Here is a 26,607-nt window from a genome sequence, read left to right as displayed (position 1 = left end):
GAGGGCGCCACTGTGTGTCGGGCCGGTCGGGTCTACCGTGTCCCATCGCCGCACTATTCTACCGCTATCTCCGCGCGTGGTGCTCACTCCACGTGCTAGCTAGCTCTTGTGCTGTGCTTGACATTCGCCGTCGCTCTCGCGCTCTTCACGAGAATCATCGCTCGGAGAAGCGATTATTCTCACCGACCATTGCGCCCAGTCGCACAGTGAAGAAAAAGTGACGACATGGGGAGAAAGTGCTTCTTTCCTCGATGTAACTCCGGTTACAAGACGTGCTCTGAGAAGGTGTCCCTGTTTGCAGCTCCAAAGGATGAGGACCGCCTTAAAGCGTGGCGACACGCCATACCGCGCAAGGACCGCTTGCTGCAGCCGACTGACCACGTGTGCGAGAAGCACTTTGAACCGAGCTTCGTCACTAAAACATGGGAGGCTCATTTCAACGGTCAAGTTTTAGCAAGTGCGCCACGAATAGCTACTTTGGCTGGTGACGCCATTCCGACGATTTTTCCCGGATGCCCGGATTACTTGTCGAAGAAGACAAAACGAAGAAAAGAGCCTATGGATCGTCAGAACCCCGCCGCTTCCAAGCGGCATCGTGCTGCAGACGAAGGCCCATTGGGCACACAGGCACCCAACGACGGCGGAACTTCAAGCGAATCCCTGCAATCATCCAGTGTGGACAATGGAAGTGCGCCTGAAAGCTGCTCAAGTTTGACCAGTCCGGATGCTGAACTCAGGAAACGGCCTTTCGATGAAGTTTTTCACAATCCTGGGTGCATAACTTTGCCAACTGATGCGTGGGCATGCCATAAGACTGACATCGATGGGGTGCGGGCGATTGTGTTCTGTGAGGTGCAGATTTCTCGAGCCGCAGTGGTACTGCCCGATGCTGTTGAACCTGATGGCAGGTATAGCTATATGGGTGCTCTTCCTAGCCATATAATAGTAAGGAAAGCAATCAGCATCGACTCGGACCTTGTTGTACCTGTTGCCTTGCTAGGTAAGCGTGTGACTCTTCAGTATCTTGAAGTTCCTTGCGATATAGCATGCACTGCTGATATTGAAAAGCTGTTGCTGCATGTGCACCAGATGCACTTGTGTGTTGGTGGGCCAGGAGTCAAGCAGTACACAAATGTTCGCCCGGCTACTGCCTTTGTTGACATCACCAGCCGGTGGCGGCACAATAACTGTGCTTTCTTTGTAAAGGGTACCGAGACTGCATGCCCGCGCTGCAAGTGCCTAGAAACAACACTTCGAATACACTACAAGCGCATGCTGAGCAAAAGTACAGGAAATAAGTTCGTACGATACGTCCGCATGACTACTGCTAAAAAGGGCGATGGTGCTCTCTTCAGAAGGGCTCAGTATGCTTTGAAGAAATCGGTTAGCCGTCCGACAAAGAGAGTGAAGGCACTGACAACTCAACTCAAGGACACTCAGAAGAAGTTATCGTCGATTTCTGATGAGGCCCTAGATGACAAGCTCCGGCATTTGAGACTTCCAGAAGGGCAGACAGCAGCTATTAAAGAATGCATAGCAGCTGCCAGATGCACCAACAAAAAGAGCAGACGCTATACCGAAGAATGGCTTTTACTCTGTCTTCTCTTGCATATACGCAGTCCATCAGGGTACTCTTTCCTAAGAGACAACAGCATCTTACCACTTCCTTTCACATCAACTATAAGGAAGTACTTATCTATGGTGCGTGTTAATTGTGGCTTTGACACCCGTTTCCTCTCTGCCTTCAAAAGAAAGCTGGCGACAAAGGATAGTTTTAAGCGGCGTGGAATTCTGATATTGATGAGATCCATGTCCGCAAGGAAATGAAAGTTAATGCGAGAACAATGACCTACATTGGTCATGCGGACTTCGGAGACGAGGCACAAGCACCCAACCAATTGGCAGACCATGGACTAGTCTTCGCGTTGCGTTCTTTTGGGGAAAATTATTTCCAACCTATTGCAGTCTTTGCAAGCCGTGGACCAACTAAAGGGATAATACTGGCACAACTTATAATGAAGGCTATCCTTCTACTTGAAGACGCTGGTGCACTTGTCGATGGAATTGTGTGTGATGGTGCTGCAACCAACCGGTCAATGTGGAAGCATTTCGGTGCAACAGGAGTTCTAGAAGGCGCTAGAAATAGCTTTTTGAACCCTGCATGTGACGACCGTGATGTTTTTGTTTCTTCGGACGCACCACATCTCATCAAATGTGTACGCAATCGCCTGTTGCAGTACAAAATGTTTAGCATCAATGGGAGCCGAGTGTTTTGGTCCCATTATGATAAGCTCTTTGTGGCGGACATGAAATCTCAAGGTCGACTCAGGGTATGTCCAAAACTGTCGTTTTCTCATTTGAATCCAACTAATACAGAAAAGATGAGAGTAAAGCTGGCTACTCAGCTTTTCAGTATGAGCGTTGCAAACGGCCTGCAGTTTTATTCCAAGAGAGGAATAGAGGGACTCCGAAATGTAGAAAGCACAGTTGAGTTCACAGTCAGATTTAATAATTTGTTTGATGCCCTAAATCGCAGACATCCAAACGAAGGGCTGAGGTTGGGTGGCGAGGACTTTAAAATGCTGGAGTCTTCTTTACAGTGGCTGAATGAGTGGGAGAAGGATGTCAAGACTGGAAAAATTGATCACCACAACTTTTTATCTGACTCAACTGCTGAAGAGTTGCGAGTGACCATACTTTCCACAATGCAGCTTTCTAAACACCTTTTGGAAAAATGCGACTTCAAGTATTTCCTGAAAGCAAAATTTAATCAAGATGTTCTGGAAAAATTTTTTGGCGTCATCCGTCATGCAGGTGGCCAAAATGAACACCCTTGTCTGCCAACTTTTCTGCAGCTTTACAGCATACTGTCTATTTACAGTCTTATGAAACCGCCTAAGTACCGGAACTGCCAGTTGGAGGCTAAAGAGGAACCGCGTCTGCTGAGTCTTTCAGATCTGACAGCTGCATTTTTAGAAGATGCGCCTAGTCAGTCTCAATTGGAAGAGCTTAAGGCAAAACTTGATGGCTATGTGGAAAACGAAATTGAATGCGAGGCTGTGTTTGAAAATGTCTCCATGGCGACCAGTGTGACAGATTGCATTGTTTACTATGTGACAGGCTTTCTGTCCAGGAAGCTACTGAAAAACACGCGCTGTTCACAGTGTAGACTCGGGCTAGTAGCAACAGATAATGTGGCAAGAAAGCCTGAAGCAGCTCTCGTAATGTGCAAAACCCGTGGAGGGCTTAAACATCCTCACTCCGCGCTGTTCTACTTTGTGCAGCAGACAGAAAAAATATTTGAGAAGCACGCTGATGACAAAGAAGTGTATGACATCACCATTGACTACGCGCTAGAAAACTTAATTTCTCTTTTCCGTGTCCAGAACATAAAAGAGATATAATGGCACAAGTGTTGCACTACTACGTCGGATTGCGAATGCGCCATTACTGCAAACAGCTCAAGAAAAATGAGCCCAACAAAAGCCAAAACCTTCACAAACTCTCAAAGCTGGTATAAGTGGCATGCTGCCTTTTTATGGAACAACGTAATAGGTCGTCATGAGATGATACTGTGCATAGGACTATGGCTAAAGATGTACAGAACTACGTTTAGAGTTCAGTTTCCATGTGTGTTGTCTCTTTCTGCCGTTGCTGTCGATATTTCGTTTAAATTTGTCTCTGCCGTCTCTGTTACTTGTCAAGAACTGCTAGCATCGCTGATAATTACTTTGCTGTTCGCTGGCATTCGTCAAAATAAATCATGTGTATCGCAAACTCTGCCACTTGCCTCATTTCCTCTGTGTTGCGGAATCGCATCTGCAGCTTGTTTGCAGTTTACACAAGTACCAGCTTGAAGCATTAAAAATATAGATATGTGTTATACACTGTCATGAAACTGTGTTGGAGGCATTGGGCAAGTGAAAAACAAAAATTAAAATGGTAAAAACTGAACATATCAAATCACAATGCGCCGCCCCAACAGCACCACACTGTGGCAACCGCAGTTCGGCACATCGCGATCAACGCCGATTTCGCATTTAAAATCGCCTATATTCGCCTGCAATGCAAACAAAAGCGTTCAGCGACGATAACAGTGCCGTGCAACGTTAATACTGTCCGCTTAAGGAGCGTAAATCAACGCCACAGCGCCAGGGTTCACTGGATCACCCGTAAGACGGAACGTGAAACAGGCTCGGCAACGGGCACGGGCGGATGGATGGATGGATGAATAGGAGCGCCCCCTTTGAAACGAGGTGGTGGCAATTGCCACCATGCTCAGCTTTTCTTTATTTATTATTTTTTTGTTTACTGTGTTGGCAATTCTCATTAAGATTCTCCATCAACTTTGCCTACGGCCCGACTCACGTTAACGCCATCTAGAGGCGGACGAGGGAAGTAGGGAAAAATGTGTCTCGCCTCCGGGGCCGTCGTCGTATCACCTAAAGTACTTCTAACACCGTGGTCGTGGCAATACTCTGTCTGCTCGGTAACGACGTCTTGCGCTTGCTTTTCTTTGAGACGCAATCTGTAGACGCCTCCGGCAATAAAAGAGGTCTTACTGTATTTAGAATTGCACACTCTCAGGGAGACAGCATTGTCGTTCTGGATGCACGCTCTCACAAGTGAAATGCAGGGCCTTCGCAGCAAATTTCAACGATTGTATAAAGTTAAAGGAATCAACTTAATGTTTATTTTATTCATCAGTTGGAGTGCAGTCATGTTATGCTGTAATGTTTGAGCAGCGCACATCATGAAGTAATATGTTCCATAGCGCAGCAAGAACTCAGGGGACAAACACAAGCGCTTACATCCACCAAGGCTTTGTTTCGTGCACACAAAATTTATACATGAAAAAAAAAGATACATATCAGAGAAGATAATTTGTGAACAACAACCTTAAAAAGGAAATGAAAGCATGTTTCACTGCCGTGAGTCTAAAAATGCTATCTCTCTCTTTGTCAGCAACATTGACTTGCTGCTGACGCAGCTTTCAGCCCCAGCCCTTTTGATTGCGGCGGCCTCTATAATTTCTCTTGTTAATCTATCCGCATTTCTACTAATCACCTCGCATTCTTTAAAACCAGGTTTGCATTTATGAGGGCGACAGTACCGTGCCGAATTCCTGGAACCATATTGTTCCGGATCTGACACGTATCGTTTATTCTTCATGTATCAATTATGTGTGCACCAAACAAAGCCTTAGTGGAAGTTGGCGCTTGTGTTTGTCTCCTGAGTTCTTGCTGCGCTATGGAACATAACGCGTACCCACTAGCCCGAACAATCACCCTGTCATGAAGTGACCCAAAGAATGAATAACGCTCCGTACTCCGCTAGATGGGGCTGGCGTCAACGGTTGAGCGCGGCGCGGTGGACAGCGCGACGGGCGCGCTGCGCAGTAGCCGGCAGTCGGCAGCTTGATGCAGTCCGAGTGCGCTTCTTCGGTGCGCCGTCGCGGCGATCGATCTGACCAGCAGATAAAGTCAGTGCACGGTATTCTACATGCAGTGTGAGCAGGAGGTGGAACAGTTCTGTAGCCACCGCGGCCGCAGCTTGAAACATTCCACGGTTCCGACGGAATCTTGGAGAACGGCATTGTGGGCGTGGCACTGGCAACTCTTCTTGACGAACGCGCGAAGGATCACCGTTCGGGACTTCAGGCGGGACTGGCATGCTCGCGGAGTCTACACCTCGGCCAGCCATGTCCACAACACGCGAGTAAGTGACTCCATGCTGCCAGGCTTCATTTCGCGCAATTGAACAGTTGCAAGCAGGACAGTAGGAATGGAATAAAGGTAGTGCACTACGCCTGCCGTTGTTTGGGATTCACGTCGGTGGTTAGCGAACACCACCTTTTGTCCAGGGTGCTTAGGAGAACGGTACTGTCTATTTTTTTAGGCTCTCTGTATCTCGTGTGCTCACGCCGGGAAAAGGAATGACCCCGGTCTTAGTGCATGCGCCTGTGAACACTGTTACCGCGGGGAAATAATAAAACAAGATGATGCGAATTATCGGCGACATTTGCGTTTCCGCTCGTTCGATGGTACGTGCTAAAGATTTTAATCGATAACGTTTAATTACAGGCGAAGCAGCGCACGTATTAGAATACTAGCATGAGCTTAAGCGTCCGCGGAATTCCGTACCCTTCACAACGGCGTAGAATCCTTAACGAATCTTACAGCTAACAAAAAAATAAATTCTTGCACTTCAAACCAAGTGAAAGAATAGCGGTGGAGAGAAAAAAAAAGGTTGAAGGTGCAAAGAACCAGTGAAAGAAAAAGATAGTGAACAGGCGCATGAAGATGCTGGTGCTGATCCGGCTATCTTTTGAATCGTGTCGCCACCGTGCCAAGTACGAGACGGATCGAGCAAGCAATAGCAAAAAAGTGATAACAAAGAAGTGATATCTCGGCCTTGCGCGCTGTTCGAAGCTTTCGAAAACTACGAAGCCGGTAGTTGTTCGTGCTGTGCTTCGTACCGTCCGCAAGTGCTGCTGTGCGTGATAGGGCGGATGGCCGAAGATGTTGGCACCCGATGACGATATGTGCCGGCGTTTCCTACGGCTCCCTGCGCTTCGTCGGGAACCCGTCGATGTAGTAGCTTGAGCTGTCGAGACTTGTGCGCAACGCTTCACTGCATGCGTTAGGCCTTAGATGATTACGCCTCGAGCCGTTGAAAGTTTCTTCCTTGGCTATCGTCGGCTTCAGTGTCGCGGACAGTGGCAGGGATGGCTTTTTTCTGGCTCCTACTCTTCTTTCTGCCACGGTGTATTGCGTATTTGGGGTACTGGCAAGCTTTTTTTTAACTCATTCTTCGGCGGGGTATCCAGGCATCAGAATCAGAACGTTTATTCAAGCAGAAATTGTTACAGAAATTGCTGCGTAGTTATCTGGGTCCTTAGCCGTTATGGCTAGTGATGGATCCATTACAAACATTATCAGAGTTATACAATCGCTATATGGAGCATCGCTATGAACAACAACATTCGTGTTTAGCTTGATGCATCAAATTTCTTGTTGAGATAGTGCCGTTTTAGCTTAGACACAAAGTCCGACGTGTATTTCATGTAACACGGAACGGTATTCCATATTTTAGCCCCGATAAAAGATATTGAGCGCCGCCCGCATATGTTGTGCGCTAAGGGTAAATTAAAATTATGTTGTGCCTGCCTAGTGTCACGTTTTGGAGAGATGAATATGTAAGAATGTAGAGGATGTAAGGATGTAGAGTCCGTGCTAATTATCTGGTGGACTAAAATGGCCCTTTTGTACTCGTGTACATTGGTGAAGGGCATTATGTTTAATTCATGTACTGGTCATGGTGGTACCGGTATCAGAAGTAATGCACGAGTTGTACCCATGCATTGCATTGAAGCCCTTGCAACGATGGAGTAGGTTCACATCCGTTGCGCAGAACTGCTTACGGGCAAATTCGGGAGGTAAATCTCATGCACAGCCATTGCCTTATGGTCCTGAAACGCAAAGACCATGGAATAAAGAAAGCTAGAGAGGCCCTTTCCATTCGCAATATAACAGAGAAAGTGTGTTGTTGCAAGGGAGGTCAGAATTTACGCTTAAAAAATTGTAACCGTTAGCACCTGCGGAAGGCGCCATTGTTGCAGAGGGCCCGAACGTTAGTTTCAGTAGCAGTGGGTGGGATTTCGGTGAGGTGTGCTTGGCCTTGCTTATCAAAACCACATGTGTCTCCCTTCTTGACAGTGCCCATGCATTTAGGATTACTTCTGGGGACTGAAGTTGGCTCCATTGTGTCGCGAGGCGAGGGCGCTATCTCTACGCCACAAAGGCGCATGAGTTCAGCAGAGATAAAGGGAGAAAATGCAGCTGGCAAAGCACTGGATGCCATGACATATGATGGTTGCGAAGAGGTTTCCTCGAGTCTGGCGCCACGAAAGCTGCGCGCTTGCCAGGGAGCGGATGAGTGGGGTGGAAGGTGGACATGAATAGTTGCTAAAAGTTTCAAGGAGGCGGGTTCGTGCTGAGGGATTCCCGCATGCTATCGCGTTCAGATGTGGTTAGGGTTACTAACACGTTTTCAAGGTTTCGTGCGCTAGCACTACCGCTCCCAGTTCTGAGTTGCCCCCAATTTGTCCGTCCGAAGCCTGTGCGTGCACGCTGGTTACCATGGGAACTCCTTCTCCACGCTGGCGCTCCTTTCCAGAGGAACACATGCAGGAAAACGCGGCGTCGGAAGGGGAGGAAAAAGAGGCATCTATCGCCTCGTTTACATGAAACCGACCGCGGCAGGTCGAGTCAGTGTCGAGTTGATTGAGGTCAACCCAACTCGATGACACACTGTTTACATGTACTCGCTACTAGCGAGTCGACTCTCCCGGCGCGCCCTGCGAGTCGCGACCGCACGAGTAGTAAACCGCCAACCGCTTCTGTTGTCTCCCGCAGAAAATGCTTTCCCCAAGCGTGAAAGAGGATAAAAGGTATAAAAGGTAATTTGCAGAGGGGGCTGCTAGTGAACCTACCCCTTGCGGCGGATTTCAGGGTTCCAGTCCACGCGACCCTCCGACCCGATTCGGAGGCGTTTACGTGAACCCAGTAACCGAGTTTCTACCGACAGCTGTACTCAACCCAGCCCTATTGTTTTCATATAAATACTGCTTTTTGAGACGCATGCGGATACGTCCTTTATAAAAATGGTCTATAGACAGGCGACAGGCTTGAATAGACAAAAGAAAATATCTCTAGGAAGTCAGTAGTCTATAAGAAGTCCATAGGCAAAAGTCTATTAAAATTGTATGGCCATAAGTCTATAAATTTCCTATAGACTGTCTCTAGCTTTTGTATTGCCTAAAGACTGTCTATAGCATTTGTATTGCCTATAGACTGTTTCTAGGACTTGTCTACAGAGAGTCTATAGACTGTCTAAATAAATTTGTAAGGAGTCCTTGCGCCTCTTCATGCGTACGGGCCGAACAATACGGCGGATGGTCGCGTCCGCCCGGGCGGACCAGGTTGGTGAACTTCAGCTTTCGTGCACATGAGCGGATGCCACCGAGAGGTCGCAGTGAAGCCATTGGCTGCTGTTCCCTGACGTACCAGGTCTTGCCTCCTCATTTTTTCCTGTGCAATATGGCCTCTCGCGAAGCGGAGAGACCAGGACTAGGTGATAGTAGCTATGCCGAGAGACATGGAATATTGGCCGCGTGTAGCAATTACGAGTATTGATAGCGACTTCGAACTTCGCCGCATGCAACAGCGGCCAGCGACAATTTCTCCCAAGTTGTTTTGTCGCCGCCTACACTGAGTTGACTGAGTGGCCTTCAAACCTACGCAAGACGTACACAGTGGTGGTGTCGGGAAGTGTTTATTTGCTGTTTGTGATTGTTACAAGTGTTATTTATTCCCGCGGGGATCTTCGTGAACAGCAGCAAGAAGCGATCCCAAGCGTGATTTCCTGTGCATACATTTGTTAGGTTGGGGCAACCAAAAGGAAATAAAAATAATAAGCCGCGGCCTGCACCACGTACGTACAACAGGCTTAACCCAATTGGAAAATAAAAGAATAGGCCCGTAGGCAAATTGTACTTTCGCCACCCGTGGGTGAAAAAATAAAAGAAAAGGGATAAAAGCTACTGTAGCGACCCACAGCCGGAGGAGCGGGCCCGGGGATACTCCCCTGATCTCCCCTGGGCAGTAGCGGAAGGGAAGGGCAAATGGATGGGAAAAGTGGTTGTAGGGAATGGGTTGGGACAAAGGGGGCGAATGGGAACAACGAGGTTTTTGCTCAGATCCTTCGATTGTCTCGACTCCATTGCTGGCCTGACTGGCCAGGGCAGGGAGAGCATCGAGATTGCCCAATGTTGCGGCCCCACTCACGGGATGCCCGACCACCCACCATACGCAACGGCCTCCTACCGTCGGAGAAAGGAAAACCTAACAGGAAAACCTGACACCTCCGTGGGGACCCATCTGTGCTTCCTACCATCCATCTATGCACTTATTTCCTCCCCTTGCTTGCTCTTCTCCTACTGAGGGTAGAGTGTTCAAGGCCGGGTGACCGGGCCACTAACCAAGAACGTGGCTTAGGGTGAGATGGCCCGGGCCTACTCCACCGGTACTCCACAACATCGACGGTTTTTGCCAGACTCTTCCGAGGCTGTACTAGGCCCTCATCCCCCGGCGTCCCGCAGCTTCCCCGAGGCAGCGTTTCCTCAGAGCCTGGCCACTATAAACCCCCGCGCGGACCTGGTTTCTGCTTAACCAGAAACAGACGCGTCGGTAGCCAGACTTGCACGCCCCCGAGTGCGGAGGATGGTAGCATATATTTGGAAACCTTTCGGCGTTTTGACATGCCTTCCGGGCCGGATTTCGTGGGTCCAACCTGAGTATAAACCCAGGCATGCCTCCGCTCAGGCATCGGACCTCACGCGCGCGACTGGCCCTCACAGTTGCCTGGGAGTCGCTGCCACTCCCATAGGGTTTTGCATCCCCAGAGGATGGGTCCCGGCCGTCCCATCCCCACCGCTGGCGTTGCACCGGAACAAAGCCTAGTAGCCGAAAATACACCGGCCCGTACCCGGTGGGGGGGGGGGGGGGCACGGGCAGGCCGCACAGTCGGATTCCCCCGCCCTGTTCATACAGTAAGCTTCACAGCGCGGTGACAAGTGCGAGTTTGTGGAAATGATTACCGTCGTTACGAGTGCTTTTTCAACAGTTAGTAAAATCGCCTGCAAATATATGGTACGTTGGAAAAGCTCACCACACACGCCTTGTTTTCCGAATGTTGAAAAGAGCTTCGAGCTCTACAGCTAGTCGTATTCGTTGCAATGGTTCCAGTGATCGCGAGCGCAGGTCATTGCTGCGACGAAGCCATCAGTGATATTGATCTTACTTTGCGTGTATACTGTAAGGAAACCGCCGTGAAAGCGACGTGATCTTTTTGAATTCTGTGCTTTGCCTATGCGAGACGGTCTCGGCTGCACGGCCGTTGAGCTGTTTTCTGCCGGGAACACAAAAGCGAAGCCACCACTCTGTGGCACTGTGGAGCATAAAGTGCCACTGGCGACTATGGGTGGCCGCATTACGATGGTTTGCCGCCGGCACTGTGTAATATGTGTGAAAACTGGCAGCTGTCACTTCTGGAGTGACTTCCTTTCTTTTTATTTCCTGGAGGCCTATATCTGCAATAAATAGTTTGTGGAGGCCAGTGTTGAGGTCGCCCAGGAGGCGACCACGGCCACGTTTATTTGAAGCTGCCTGAGAAGAGGTAGCGACAGAGCAGCGGCCGCAGCGTCTGGCGAGGCCGAAGTCCAGAGCGTTCTCTTCTGCGCGAGCCGGCGTTCTCCTGCGCGTGCCCACCGCTTCTTCGTCTTCCGCGTGCCGAAGCGGTGGCGCTACAGAGGCCCCCACCCAGCACGAACGTCCGGTTTGTGCGAAAAGGACAGAAAACACGAGAGGAGAGGGTGGAACAAAAGAAAAATATAAACTGGGAACGAAAGGCAGGTGAGTTCAGGTCGGTAGTCCGGGAAGGCAGTCAGGCTGGAGAACAAAGCTCAGGCGGTCGAGCCTGGCTGCTTCGCAACGGGCGAGGGAGGCAGAAAGCGGAAGGTGAGGACAGGGGCAGCAGACATGAAAAGTAATCCAAGATACGTCCACGGGATGGCCGGGAACAAGTCTTGGGGGCAAGTGGTAGGGCTGACAGCGCGCTCGATGATGGCCTGAAGATACACCAGCGTCCAGATTTGCAAGCGTGTTTAATGCGTCGCCCCAGCGTGTGTGGTAGATGATGCCGCCTGTGGCAACAGCAGCGGTAGTAGCGGAGGCGATGGCGCAGGCGCTCGAGGCGGCGAAGAAACGGCAAGGCAGGCGTAGGCGGAGCGAGCAACGGGCGGCTGCCATCTGATTGGAAAGCCGGGGCTGCTTGGGTAGTGGCAGCGGTGGATGGAGGAGTAGGGCGCCAGTCCGGCACGTGAGCGTCGGAAGGAACGGGGTGCGCTGGTGCTGCTACGACAGGCGGTGCTGGAGGGGGCCCGCTGAGGCGCGTCCATGTCGCATGCATGCCACCTTCGGCGACTGTCTCTTTTGTCGCAGAGGCAGAGTCACTTGCGAAGCCGCCAGATGACCAGGGAGCCGTGGGAAGCATTGCGGGTTGCGCATTAGCAGCGACAGGGTCCTGGTGTGGCGTGCATGCGTGCCCCGCGACAGGAAGGACAGATGGGCTCACCGGGGAGAGGCATGAGGGGACAGGCGAACATGTGACGAGGAGCGGGGCTGCGGCACAGGTCGGGTTACTTTCCGAAGAGGTGGGGCACGTGTCGAGAGAGACCACTTCTGGTGGTGGTCCCAAGGCAGGCGCCACAGCTGGCAGGCAGGGCTGCTGGGCAGGAGCCGTGGGACGGGTGCTCGCACGTGGATCGGCGTCTAGAGCCGAAGCTTGTTGTACCGTGTGGGATGCAGGGCGGGCAAGGTTTGCGCCGAAAAACTTGAAGAAGGCGTCCTTCAAGTCATCGTAAGGGTGTTCACCCGGCGGCGGAAGGTCAAGCTGCGAAAAGAGATCGGCGGGCAACTCCCTTTTCACGAGGAGGTACTGCCAGATCTGTGATTGGACGCCGTTCACGTGTAGCTGAGCGTCCACTTGCAGAAACCAAACTACAGGGCTGTGCGGGCGGAACGGCCACAGTTGCAGACGTGAAGGGTCGAGAAGCTCGGGTGGCTGCCACTCGACTTGAGCCAGGTCCTTGGCGAGAGGGCAGGAATTCGAGGGTGCGGTCGTTGTTAAAGCAACCGGGCCGGAGACGCTGGACTGGGGTGGAAGAGTACTGGCCAGTGACGGTTGCGGCGTGCTGTTTCCCAAGGATGCAGCCGAAGACGAGTGCGATGCTGGTGCGGGCGCAGGCGCTGGCGGTGGCGAAAGCGAGTCCGCCTCATCATGGAGCGGCAGCGGGTAGTATGATACGCCGTAGTAGACGAGGACGGCAGCGCGCAACTCGTCGTAGGGCCGGCATCCCGAGGAGGGGCAGGCGAGTCGGCAGAGGAGGTCAGGCGGGAGAATGTCGCAAAGGACTGCGTGTTTAAACGGATGGATGGTAATGCCGTTCAAGTACATCGCAGCCTCCAGTTGGGCGAACCACCCGCCGACGCCTGCTGGCCGGAACGCTGGAAGCGGGGGGTTGAAATCCAGGTCTTGCCAGCCTGCCACGCTGGGACGCCTCTGGGATAGAAGGCGCGGCTCTCCGGGTCACCACGATGTGGAGGCCAGTGTTGAGGTCGCCCAGGAGGCGACCACGGCCACGTTTATTTGAGGCTGCCTGAGAAGAGGTAGCGACAGAGCAGCGGCCGCAGCGTGTGGCGAGACCGAAGTCCAGAGCGTTCTCTTCTGCGCGACCCGGCGTTCTCCTGCGCGTGCCCACCGCTTCGTCGTCTTCCGCGTGCCGAAGCGGTGGCGCTACAAGTTGTGTGACGAATAGAATGAATCCAACTTCCCTGAATGGGATCATGAGCGGAGCCAAAGCAGCAGTGTTAAGATCGGGTTTTAACATGTTATCACCATATCAGGACCTACTAGGTGCGAACAAAAATCATTGTCACAGGTGTTTTACAGTGCGAAAATTTCTAATACTGGTCGACTTAGTAAAGCATCTTCTTCATGAGCACTTGATGTTATGTAAAAAAAAACACAGCAAAACCCACACGCCTGAAGATTTCACGAGACATTCCCCGGAAGCCATGTGCCGCAGTAATACGCAGCGGTCTCCTCGGTGATAGGCATCAGGACAGCGCCGCCGGGCTGGACCTGTTTCCTCAACCCAGTAAAGTTGGGTACGACTGAAGTCTGCAGTGAAACTGTAACGAAACCGCACGAAAACACAGGACTACTGAAAGGAAGAACACAGACACAGCGCTGACTTACAACTGGGTGCATTTGGTGCGAGAGAGTATTAAATACAGAAAGCAAGCACAAGAAAAAAGCACAACACTCTACGGAAATCATTCGATAGTGTCTAAGAAAGCTGCTTCTTTCATTGATAAGTGAAAAGACGGTTCGCTCAAGCATCCATTTCCTTTGCGGTAGATGACAGAGGCTTCATAGATCTCCCTTTGTATCTGGCTGCTATACGTGCCCAACAGTTTGCACTGCCTGAAGTGAGGATTGAAACCGCATGTAGTCACGTGTTCTGGAATAGCAAGTTTTGCTATTCGTCAATTCATTTACATGCTCTCTTAATCTATCGTTAATGCAACGACCGTTCTCCACGACGCAAGTGGCACCGCACGAGATAGGAATTTCGTAAATCACGTCGCTGTCTCATTCCACATATTGCGTCACATGCTTTATGCTGCGTTCAATTTTTTTTTTTTTTTTGCAGAAGACCGTTCACTTTTCTTGCACAACCAGCTCAAATTGTTGGGAACTGCGAAGACCAGGGCCGGCTTGCACGAAACAAATAAGACCGGCTTATTTCCAGTCTAATCTTATTCGCGGTCTAAAAGCTCTCTCGATTTTGAGAAAAGAAAATGCGCATTGATGGTTCACTTTGTCGATGAGTGCCTCAAGTGCACCACGAACTCCGACTGAAAGTTCGCTAACTCAATGTTTTAGTCGGCGTCGTGCGCACTTGAGGCACTCATAGACAAAGTGAACCATCAATGCGCATTTTCTTTTCTCAAAATCGAGAGAGCTTTTAGACCGCGAATAAGATTAGTCTGGAAATAAGCCGGTCTTATTTGTTTCGTGCAAGCCGGCCCAGATGTACGCTGCCACGACCCACTATCTTTTTTAGCCGATGGCTAACACCATGCACAAATGGAATGGAAGCTATCTTCGCGGAATTTCGTTCATAAGGTATGCAGAGATCTGGTCGCAGCTTCTCTTTCAAATGCTGGTAGCACACGCTGCTAATGGTGTACGTAGGGTAGCCCGCAGCACTAAGCCTTTTAGGTTGCGTCTCAACACTTTCAAAAATGCGGTGGTGGCATGACTTGTCGAGAGCATTCCTGAAGGCACTAACGGCTACTTCTCGTTTCACCACCTTGGAGTGCGCAGACGAACACAAAAAAATCTTCCGTGATCGTTGGGCATGTGACTAGCACAGGTGTGACTGCTCGAAGAAGAGCTTTGTGTCTAGAAACTGAAGTTCATTTCCGTCGGGCACTTCCCTGGTGACCTCAAACTCTACAAAAGCGCCTGAAAACGGAGTGAAGGGCCTCGACGTCCTGCCAATTTAAACCCCAGCCATATTTTTTTGTTGGTTCTGATGCATGAGGGAAAGCACAATATCACCGGCCACATATCACCGGTGACAGAACTCGGGGTAAAACTTCGCCCAGGAACCACACCCACCTAATCCCGGAGTAATCCCCGCAGGGGGGCGTCTGCAGCATGCAGACGTTGGTGAGTGGCGACACCACGGGGTTAACCCGAGCATCCGCAGGGACATCCCCGCAGGGGGATGATGGTGAACAATGCGTCACCACGGACCCGAGCATCCGCGCTTAGCCGTGCGTGGCATCGCCGTGTCCGGGGAAAAGGGGATCCTGGTGGTTGAGCCGATGCCGAGCGTTTGAACCCTTAAGGCCCCTCGGCGGAGGCAACACACCACTTTGGCCCCAGCTTCCTGTAGACGGCACCTCCGGCCTGACCCGACCGGGGGAAATCGGCAGTCGCCTTTTTCTGTTCTCCTCTCATCTTTCACTTTCCTATCTCCTTTCTTACAACTTTCCTGTATCCTCCTCCCTTCTTTGTTTTTTCCTCTTTTTCCTGGCGGCGAGGGTTAACCGTGTGTGACCAACTACCCTGAGTTGAGTCATATTAGGTTATAGTTAAGGTGTACAGCTGGCGTGGGCAGGACTTTCTTTCAAGTTCCTGTCGCGTCCCTTTGTTGGACTCCATGGTGGGTGGCTGGCACCATGACCGAAAAATATCAATTTTTTATGGCTCCCCCCTTTCCAAACACGATCGCTCTCTGAAAAGAGGGCGGAACGAAGCATCAGACTTTTTCATGAAAAAGAAACCAACTTTCACTAAGTTTCATGTTATACACAGTAACTGTGAACAAAAGCAAGCCCGAATCATATCCCCATTTCTTGTTACCAAATGCCTAACAGATACCTTAGGGCCTGGCTACAAGGTATCCAAAATGTCAAGCGGCGACCTACTCCTCGAACTACGCGAGAGCATCCAGTGCTCGAAACTTGCAAACATCGATTCCATAGGGGACATCTCTGTCTCCGTGACTCCCCACCGATCCCTCAACTCAGTCAAAGGCGTTATCTCAGAGGCTGACTTTATCCACCTAACAGAAACTGAAATGCTTCAAGGACTATCCGAACAAAATGTAATAGACGTCCACAGGATCAAAATCCGCAAGGATAACAAGGAAATAGACACCAAACATTTGTCCTCACATTTAACACCAGCAGCTTGCCCGAAACAATCGAAGTAGGATACCTGAAAGTCAACGTAAGGCACTACATACCCAATCCCCGTCGCTGTTTTAATTGCCAGAAGTTTGGCCATGGCTCACAGAGCTGCCGCGGCCGCAAAACCTGCGCGCAATGCGCATCAAAGGACCACCAGTCTGAGGAATGCGACGCAGCACTACGCTGCGCAAACTGCGAAGGCGACCACGTTGCATACTCCAGGGCGTGTCCGTCCTGGAAAAAGGAGAAAGAAATCATCGCCATTAAGACCAAGGCAAACATTTCATTCAAAGAAGCCAGAAGGCGTTTTGCACTTAACAACACATTCTCCTTCACAGCGAAACCAAACATCGCTGATGTGGTGCTCAGGGGCGTAGCACCACACAGCACTCCGGCACATGCCGCGGCCAGTTCTACTGCGACTGTAGCAGGGCCACCCACGCCCCAGGCAGGGACAGCGAAAGCTGCTCTGCCAACTCCAAGCCAGGGAGTGCCGGCCCATGGGTCTGCATCCCGCAGGACTTCCCCCCCTGCGGGGGAGGCCTGACACCAACACATCCGCGGCTTCCCCGCGGTCTTCCAGCACCTCCAGTGAGGTGATGGAGGTAACTCCCGATCCGCCCGCTTTGCAGCGGCGGAACAGCTCTCTTGAGCGGAAAAAAGGCAGGGCCACCATAACGGCCCCAGAACATAAGTAAACCCCCAATCGTTCATACCCCAAACATAAACATGGCTTTTCTAGTTCAGTGGAACTGCCGAGGAATATTGAGAAATTACGATGACATAAAAAGTACCGACGATTACATTACTTCCTAATGCGAAATTTGAGCGCAGCAAATAAGCTGTTTCACCTTTTCGATAGATTGAGGCAAAGAAATCGAGCAACACATGTATGCGCTATCACAGAATTTTTTTTTTTTATTTTTCACACGTATTCGCAATTTCGGCTCGGGCGGTGCACATATACAGATCCGCCGCCACCGATCTGGCTCTCTGATTGCCAACGCACAGGGGTTGCATTGGAGGAGGAGCGAAGAAAGGAATTAAGTTCGAGCCGGCGCTTTGACAACCGGAGACTCGCAGGAAGAGGGGGGAGGGGGGCGGCGTGTACACCCAGCGGCAAACGATGGGGGCAGAAGCGCGCGCAGCAAGCGGACAACACGATAAAGGGAGGAGGGAAGAGATAGCAGCGACTGACTGATGCCGCTGACGCCGATAGCGCTGGGGGAATGAAAGGGGGGCGGAGCTGGTTACGAGGCAGACGACAACGCCGACGACGACGCGAAACCCAGGAACGGACGCCAAAGAGCTGCGCTCTAAAATATTTTAGGGTCAATATCACCCGTAGCCTTATGTCTCCAGGAAACCAATCTAGGTGCACAACATATGAACATCCTGAAGCATTATAAAACTTTTAGACGCGATCGTGAGCAGGCAAATAGACTCTCGGGAAGCGTCGCGATTGTCATACAAAGCGGCGTCCCTGCTCAAGAGATCAGACTGAAAACAAAACTTGAGGCAGTTGCAGTCAGCATTGTCAGCTACAAAACAATTACAATCTGCCCTGTATATATTCCTCCACATCTCACACTAACACTCCACGATCTACAAGGCCTCATTGATGAACTTCCAGAACCATATCTAGTAGTCGGGGATTTTAACGCTCACTCCCCTTTTTGGGGAAGTGAGCGCTGTGACTCTAGGGGTCAAATAATCGAAGATTTTATCCTCAGAAATAGTGTATGCCTTTTAAATACAGAAAAAGCCACATACTGCTCCCCTGCCTCAGGGAAAATGACCTGTTTAGATTTGTCTTTTAGTTCACCTTCTGTTTTTAACGATTTTAACTGGGACGTCATTGACAACCCATATGGCAGCGATCACCTCCCTATACTAATCACTTTAACATCCCCACCGGAAATAATCCCCACAAGGCCACGGCGCTGGAAGCTTCACCTCGCCGACTGGTCACTTTTTAGAGCAAAAACAAATTTAGAAAATATGCTTTTAGAAAATCTCACTATCGACCAAATAAATGAAAAGTTCACTAAATGTATCATAACTGCCGCACTCACAGCTATTCCTCAGTCGTCAGGAGTAGCGCGACAAAACCAGAAAGTATGGTGGACAAAAGACTGTAAGGAGGCTAAAAAACAACAAAATAGAGCTTGGGGTAAATTCCGTAGGTATCCGACCTATGAGAATCTCTTGAATTTTAAAAAGGCAAAAGCTAAAGCTCGGTACGTCCGTCGCAATGCCGAGAAAGCTTCATGGCAGAATTATGTTTCATCTATCAACAGTCAGATCCCATCTAAAAAAATGTAGGAGCAGGTTCGAAAATTAAATGGCACCTTTTCACCATTCACAATTCCTTTTTTAACAACACCCGGCACACAAACAAGCATAGAGGAACAGGCAGACATATTAGGGGAACATTTCGCTGCAGTCTCAAGTTCATCTCACTATACACAGTCTTTTTTAAAATACAAAACCACAGCTGAAAAACAGAGGCTCCCAACAAGTGGAGGCGCAAATGAAGAATACAATAGTCTAATTACCCTCCAAGAAATCAATAAAGTACTATCTGCCGGCAAAAAAACTGCTCCAGGACCCGACGAAATACATTATGAAATGCTTGCACATCTTTCCGAGCCAGCCGTGGACGCACTTTTAAGATTCTTCAACACAATTTTCATATCTGGGAAAATACCGGAAGCCTGGAAGAAAGCTATTATTGTACCGCTTCTTAAGCCTAGTAAACCCCAAACTTCTCCTAGCAGTTATAGACCCATAGCCCTGACCAGTTGCCTTGCCAAATCCTTCGAAAGTGTCCTAAATATAAGACTAGCCTTTGTTCTTCAATCTGGTGAACTTCTTGATATCCATCAGTGTGGATTTAAAAAGGGATGCTGCACTCTTCCAGCACCTCCAGTGAGGTGATGGAGGTAACTCCCGATCCGCCCGCTTTGCAGCGGCGGAACAGTTCTCTTGAGCGGAAAAAAGGCAGGGCCACCATAACGGCCCCAGAACATAAGTAAACCCCCAGTCGTTCATACCCCAAACATAAACATGGCTTTTTTAGTTCAGTGGAACTGCCGAGGAATATTGAGAAATTACGATGACATAAAAAATATTTTAGGGTCAATGTCACCCGTAGCCTTATGTCTCCAGGAAACCAATCTAGGTCCACAACATATGAACATCCTGAAGCATTATAAAACTTTTAGACGAGATCGTGAGCAGGCAAATATACTCTCGGGAGGCGTCGCGATTGTCATACAAAGCGGCGTCCCTGCTCAAGAGATCAGACTGAAAACAAAACTTGAGGCAGTTGCAGTCAGCATTGTCAGCTACAAAACAATTGCAATCTGCTCTGTATATATTCCTCCACATCCCACACTAACAGTCCACGATCTACAAGGCCCCATTGATGAACTTCCAGAACCATATCTAGTAGTCGGGGATTTTAACGCTCACTCCCCTTTTTGGGGAAGTGTGCGCTGTGACTCTAGGGGTCAAATAATCGAAGATTTTATCCTCACAAATAGTGTATGCCTTTTAAATACAGAAAAAGCCACATACTGCTCCCCTGCCTCAGGGAAAATAACCTGTTTAGATTTGTCTTTTAGTTCACCTTCTGTTTTTAACGATTTTAACTGGGACGTCATTGACAACCCATATGGCAGCGATCACCTCCCTATACTAATCACTTTAACATCCCCACCGGAAATAATCCCCACAAGGCCACGGCGCTGGAAGCTTCACCTCGCCGACTGGTCACTTTTTAGAGCAAAAGCAAATTGAGAAAATATACTTTTAGAAAATCTCACCATCGACCAAATAAATGAAAAGTTCACTAAATGTATCATAACTGCCGCACTCACAGCTCTTCCTCAGTCGTCAGGAGTAGCGCGACAAAACCATAAGGTATGGTGAACAAAAGACTGTAAGCAGGCTAAAAAACAACAAAATAGAGCTTGGGGTAAATTCTGTAGGTATCCGACCTATGAGAATCTCTTGAATTTTAAAAAGGCAAAAGCTAAAGCTCGGTACGTCCGTCGCAGTGCCGAGAAAGCTTCATGGCAGAATTATGTTTCATCTATCAACAGTCAGATCCCATCTAAAAAAATGTGGGAGCAGGTTCGAAAATTAAATGGCACCTTTTCACCATTCACAATTCCTTTTTTAACAACACCCGGCACACAAACAAGCATAGAGGAACAGGCAGACATATTAGGGGAACATTTCGCTGCAGTCTCAAGTTCATCTCACTATACACACTCTTTTTTAAAATACAGAAACACAGCTGAAAAACAGAGGCTCCCAACAAGTGGAGGCGCAAATGAAGAATACAATAGTCTAATTACCCTCCAAGAAATCAATTAAGTACGACCTGCCGGCAAAAAAACTGCTCCAGGACCCGACGAAATAGTAGTAGTAGTAGTAGTGAAGACTTTTAATCGACCATAATTTACAGGCCGAGCATTTCGACCGCCTGGGCGACCAGAAGCCGCTGTTCTTCTTCCCCTTCAGCGCCAAGCCAGTCGAGCCAGGTGGTGATGGATAGAGAGGGTGGGGGGAAGGAACCCGACTGCTGAGCAGCCGGGCAATAGAAGAGGCAATGGGCCAGGTCCGCATAGATACAGGGGCAGTTGGGACAGGAAGGGTCCGATCGATAGTGATAGAGGAAGAGGCGGGACGGGGTGATAACTGCATTCATCTGAATGTGCCGAAGAAGGCGAGACTCCGGCACCGTGAGTGATGGATGAGGGGGAGGGTAAAGGCGTTTGTCGAGGCGGAGCTCAAGGTAGACCTCTTTTATGGTGCGGCGAAGGGTGAGTCTCCCACCGTCCTCCGAGGGCTTGGGCCAGGGGATCAACGGTGCCCGGAAAAGTGTGTCGCGGGCGAGCTGATGGGCCAGCTCATTGCCGTCAATCCCTGAATGCCCAGGGACCCACCACTCTACCTAAAGCCCTCACTCAGGGGACTCCCCCCGAAGTTTTTGATCAACTCGCCTCTCTCTACCTCCCGCCCCCTCTGGCACCCTCCTACCCGGTGTACTCGGGTGGACCTAACCCCGATCTGGACCAATGCTTCACTTTCCGGGAGCTCGAATCTGCTCTGGCTGCTAATTCTACACGCTCGGCTCCCGGTGAGCATGCCATTACATACACCACACTTCGCAACCTTCCTGACTGCGCCAAAGATTCCTCCTTCAAACCTACAATGATGCCTGGGAGAGCGGCTGCTTGCCGAGCTCCTGGACATCCTCCCTTATTTCTATGATTCCAAAACCGGGCAAACCTCCCTCTCTCTCTAACCTCCGCCCAATCTCCCTGACGTCGTGCGTTGGTAAGACCCTTGAGCGAATGGCTCTGACTCGCCTCTCTGATTTTCTTGAGGCACGGGAGTTCTTCCCCCATTCTCTCATTGGCTTCCGACGCCGCGTCTGTGCACAGGACATGTTTCTGATTCTCCAGCAAACGTTCCTGTCCCCTACACCTACTCAAATTTACGCACTTGTGACCTTCGATGTTCGCAAGGCCTTTGACGGTGTCTGCCACGATCACATCTTTTCTCAACTCGCCTCTTTGGATTGTGGCTCCCGCATGTACTCCTATATCCGCTCATTCCTCTCTAAACGTGTGGCTCGCTTTCGAGTAGATACCCACTTGTCTAACCCACACCACCTCACCCGTGGCACTCCTCAAGGTGCTGTTCTCTCTCCTACCCTTTTAAATCTCGCTATGGCCCCTCTCGCCTCCCAGATAGCTGAAATTCCCGACCTGCATCATATATTTTACGCCGATGACATCACTCTCTGGTGTTCATCTGGCTCTCCCGGTCACGTACAGGACACCCTGCAACGTGGCCTAGATCTCATCGACTCCTTTCTCACCACCGCTGGCCTCTCTCCTGCTCCTGAGAAATCCGAGCTTCTCCTTCTCAACCATTCCTCCTACCAGCGCTCACACAACCACTTCGTCTCTCTCCACCTTTCTGGCTCTCCCATTCCTGTCGTCACACAGTGCAAAGTTCTTGGCTTCCCTTTGCATGCGACTAAGAATGTGCAAGCCCTCCACCGCGCTGTCACCACCTGCCACTCTGTAACTCACCTCCTGCGGCGCGTGGTCACTCGACGCTCAGGTCTCCACGAGGCTCACGCGTGCCGAGTTGCCCACGCGCTGGCCCTCAACAAGGTCTTGTACTTTGCACCCTACGCTTCCTTCACTCAGACTCAACTTAACGCTCTCGAGACTGCCCTTGTGGGCCTCTACAAGGCAGCTCTCAACCTCCCGACGAAATACATTATGAAATGCTTGCACATCTTTCCGAGCCAGCCGTGGACGCACTTTTAAGATTCTTTAACACAATTTTCATATCTGGGAAAATACCGGAAGCCTGGAAGAAAGCTATTATTGTACCGCTTCTTAAGCCTAGTAAACCCCCAACTTCTCCTAGCAGTTATAGACCCATAGCCCTAACCAGTTGCCTTGCCAAATCCTTCGAAAGTGTCCTAAATATAAGACTAGCCTTTGTTCTTCAATCTGGTGAACTTCTTGATATCCATCAGTGTGGATTTAAAAAGGGATGCTGCACTACAGACCACCTTGTCCGCCTTGAAAATACTATCAGAGAAGCTTTTATACACAAGCAACACTGTCTTAGCGTCTTTTTTGATTTAGAAAAGGCATATGACACTACCTGGTGGTTCGGGATTCTCCAGGACTTAGCTGAGCTTGGCATCCGTGGCAGAATACTGAACTCCATTAAAGACTCTTTATCTAACCGTTCATTTAACGTCCGTCTAGGCTCAACCCTTTCGAGGGATTTTATTCAGGAAAATGGAGTGCCTCAAGGGTGTATTTTAAGCACAACTCTTTTTATTGTAAAAATGAATTCTCTTAACAAAATAATACCAAGGTCCATAACATATTCAGTCTATGTTGACGATCTTCAGATAGCGTGCATATCTTCCAATATATCTACATGTGAAAGACAAGTACAACTTACAGTCAACAAACTGGCAACATGGGCAGAAAAGAATGGTTTCCAGTTCTCACCACAGAAAACAGTAGCCTTACTTTTTTCACTCAAACGAGGCTTGCACACAAATCCAACATTACACCTAAACCAAACCGAGCTGCCTTTAAAAAAGGAACACAAATTTCTAGGCATCACTTGCGACAAAAAACTTACTTTCCTGCCTCACATAAACGCACTGAAAAAGAAGGCGTCCCTAGCACTGAACATACTGAAAGTCCTATCACGCAAACACTGGGGTTCTGATCGGGTATGCCTTCTACAGATTTATCGCTCTGTAGTACGTTCCGCTTTAGATTATGGCTGCATAGTGTATGGATCAGCAAGGCCGTCGTACTTGAAGCGACTGGACCCTGTGCACAATGTGGGTTTGCGTCTTTCAACTGGTGCTTACAGGACATCACCCATAAAAAGCCTTTACGTAGAAACCATTGAACCACCACTTGCAGACAGACGAACAATGCTCACATGCTCATACATTTTAAAGATCCGTTCCCAGCCTAAACACATCTGTTACCCACTCGTTACAAAGTGTCCATCCGAACACTATTTACCAACAAACCTCTAGCGATCAGACCACTCCTTCTCCGCTTTGAAGAGAAATGCCAAGAACTGGACATAATGAACATATTACCTAATATTGCCCGCAAACCTGATCCACTCCCGCCTTGGTACTGCCTACAATCTGTGTGCGACTTCACATTAAACCCAAGTTCGGAAAAAACATACACCACATGAACAGATATTACAAGAATATTTAGCACTCAACGAAAAATACGGAGAATACGAAGCATTTTATACCGATGGATCAAAATCGGCGCACTACGTGGGAAGTGCTGTAGTTCAGAATAATTGGGAAAAAATAGTACGGCTACCTGAGTGTGCATCCATTTTCACCGCCGAGTGTTACGCAGTCTTACTGGCTGTAGAAAAAATAATAAATGAGAACATTCAGAACAGTATCATTTACACTGATTCTCTGAGCATACTAACCTCACTTCACCATAGAAATGCAGTGACACCACTAATTGGTAATATCATACACAACATAACAAGCGCCACAATACAGGGACAAGACATAAAATTCTGCTGGGTTCCCAGCCACATTGGAATCACTGGCAATGAGAAAGCGGATGAATGTGCTGCGAAAGCTCGGAACAAACAAATAAAGAAAGTTAACATTCCCTACAAAGATGGCATGAAGTTAGTGCAGTATAAGCTCAGAGATAAATGGCAGTCTGAATGGAATATTGAAGGTAATAATAAGCTCCACTTAGTAAAACCAGTTATAGAAGAATGGAAGTCATGCTCCCACCAAGAAAGTTTCATCGAAGTTATTTTATGCCGTCTCCGCACTGGACACACACATCTCACACACAACTTCCTACTTACAAAAGAAGACAAGCCTGTTTGTGGAAAGTGCGGAGATGAACTAACAGTAAACCACATATTATTCTCATGTACAGAACTTGAATCACTAAGAGCAAGACATTTTACTACCTTTTACAAAGAACACATTCCTTTTCATCCAGCATTGATTTTAGGCGAAGATGCACTTGTCAGTATACCCTGTGTTTATAGCTTTTTAAGGGAAGCCAGTATTCTTCATCAACTCTAATCTACTCACCCTGTGCTTCGCTACATACTATTATACACCTCAGCCACTTTCTCAATCATGAGAAGGAGGCTGAGGTCTTTTTCTGAGTTGTTGGGAGCCTCGAAATCCTTGCCGAGCCAAGGATGTCTGCGGAGGTAACCCAACCTTTAAAAGTTTCTGCTATGAGACATTTTTAAAATTCTTGTCTTTCATCAGCTAGTTAGTAAAAATAACTTTTAAGCCCTTTACACCACCGTTTTTATCCACTTTGGTTTCAAACTCTGCTCAAGCATATTTTTTCCATACCTTGTTCTTGGCGCATGATAGCCTTAGCTGCTTATGCGCCAATAAACCCAACACAACACAACACATAATCCCGGAGTAAGGCAGTCAGTCTACGCCCACGGAGTCTAGTGGCGAAAATGGTAAGGGATAGACTTCGAGTTCTTCCCATTCTATCAATGGCAACCATAGTATGACCGACCCCCAATATGGGGGTGGGTACTGGTCGACCTCCGCCATTGCCTTTAAAGGTGCACTGAAGAGGATTCTGAACATGTCTTTTTGCCGCGGGAACTCGATCCACACGTTCCTAGCATTCTTAGAAACAGTGACTTATTGCCCTGTGCGGCCGATTTCCCCAATTAAAACGAATTAACGTCCGGCTCCCGCCTTTTTTTTTAATTCTGCCTCGTACGGTGGGCGGAGTCGACCAACGCGTGGAGCGCCTTTCACCCAGTCCCGTGGAGGCTTTGCTTTCGCTTTATTTTGTTTTTTAGGTTTCCATGAATAAATAGTTTCATTCGCAGCTAATATAGCCGCAAAATAAGCCCGAAGAAATAAAAATACGCGCGGACTATTTGCTACTACGGACTACTACGTATTACTCCGCCGATGGCAGAGCGGCAAGCCGCCACGGGACTGGGTGAAAGGTGCTCCACGCTTTGGTCGACTCCGCCCACCGTACGAGGCAGAATTTAAAAAAAAAAGGCGGGAGCCGGAAGTTAATTCGATTTAATTGGGGAAATCGGCCACACAGGGCAGTAAATCGCAGTTTCTAAGAAAGCTCGGAACGTGTAGATCGAGTTCCCGCGGCAAAAAGACAAGTTCAGATTCCTCTTCAGAGCACCTTTAAGCGCGACCGGAGAACGCGAACAAATGCGGTAAACTAGTGCTCGCTAGGTGAAGCTCTGTCACGGGTGACAAGTGCAGTTTCTGGGCAGACCGTCGCGCCAGACACGACAAATAATCCGATGTCAGGTGCCCGGGAGGAAAAAAAAACTTTCCAGAGACGCCGCCACCTACAACTGTCCCCGCGCAACACATGCCAACTGACGGACTGACCGGTCACAGTTGGAGAGGATAGTGGTGCCAATACAGGGGAACTGCAGGAAGGGTCAATTCTGCACTCTTATTCGTTCCCGATGCACGGGATCGGTTAGTCACATCCGGGTGAGGAACAAAGTACTTGAGGGTGTAGCTACTGAACACCCCCCCTGCCACCACTGTATGCGGCCGATTAGTCACACCGGGATGAGGGCCAAAGTACTTCCCAGTAAGGATCTTAAACGTTTA

The 26,607-nt window shown here is 49.3% G+C and overlaps 1 protein-coding gene across 1 annotated transcript in view; it reads left to right on the top strand.

Annotated features, from left to right (window-relative positions):
• The first annotated feature begins 225 nt into the window (after positions 1-225).
• The window catches only part of LOC149336615 (uncharacterized), a 71,009-nt gene continuing 44,627 nt past the window's right edge, over positions 226-26,607 (top strand). Inside the window, exon 1 of the mRNA XM_089554189.1 lies at positions 226-908. Coding sequence (XP_089410315.1) covers positions 226-908 — 683 coding nt within the window. The remainder of the gene's footprint in view (positions 909-26,607) is intronic.

The sequence above is a fragment of the Amblyomma mixtum genome, chromosome 7, assembly GCF_055824585.1.
Source record: "Amblyomma mixtum isolate Tamu chromosome 7, ASM5582458v1, whole genome shotgun sequence".
NCBI classification, from domain to species: Eukaryota; Metazoa; Arthropoda; class Arachnida; order Ixodida; family Ixodidae; genus Amblyomma; species Amblyomma mixtum.
The sequence above is the reverse complement of the archived record's forward strand: the minus strand, read 5'-3'. Positions and strand labels throughout refer to the sequence as shown.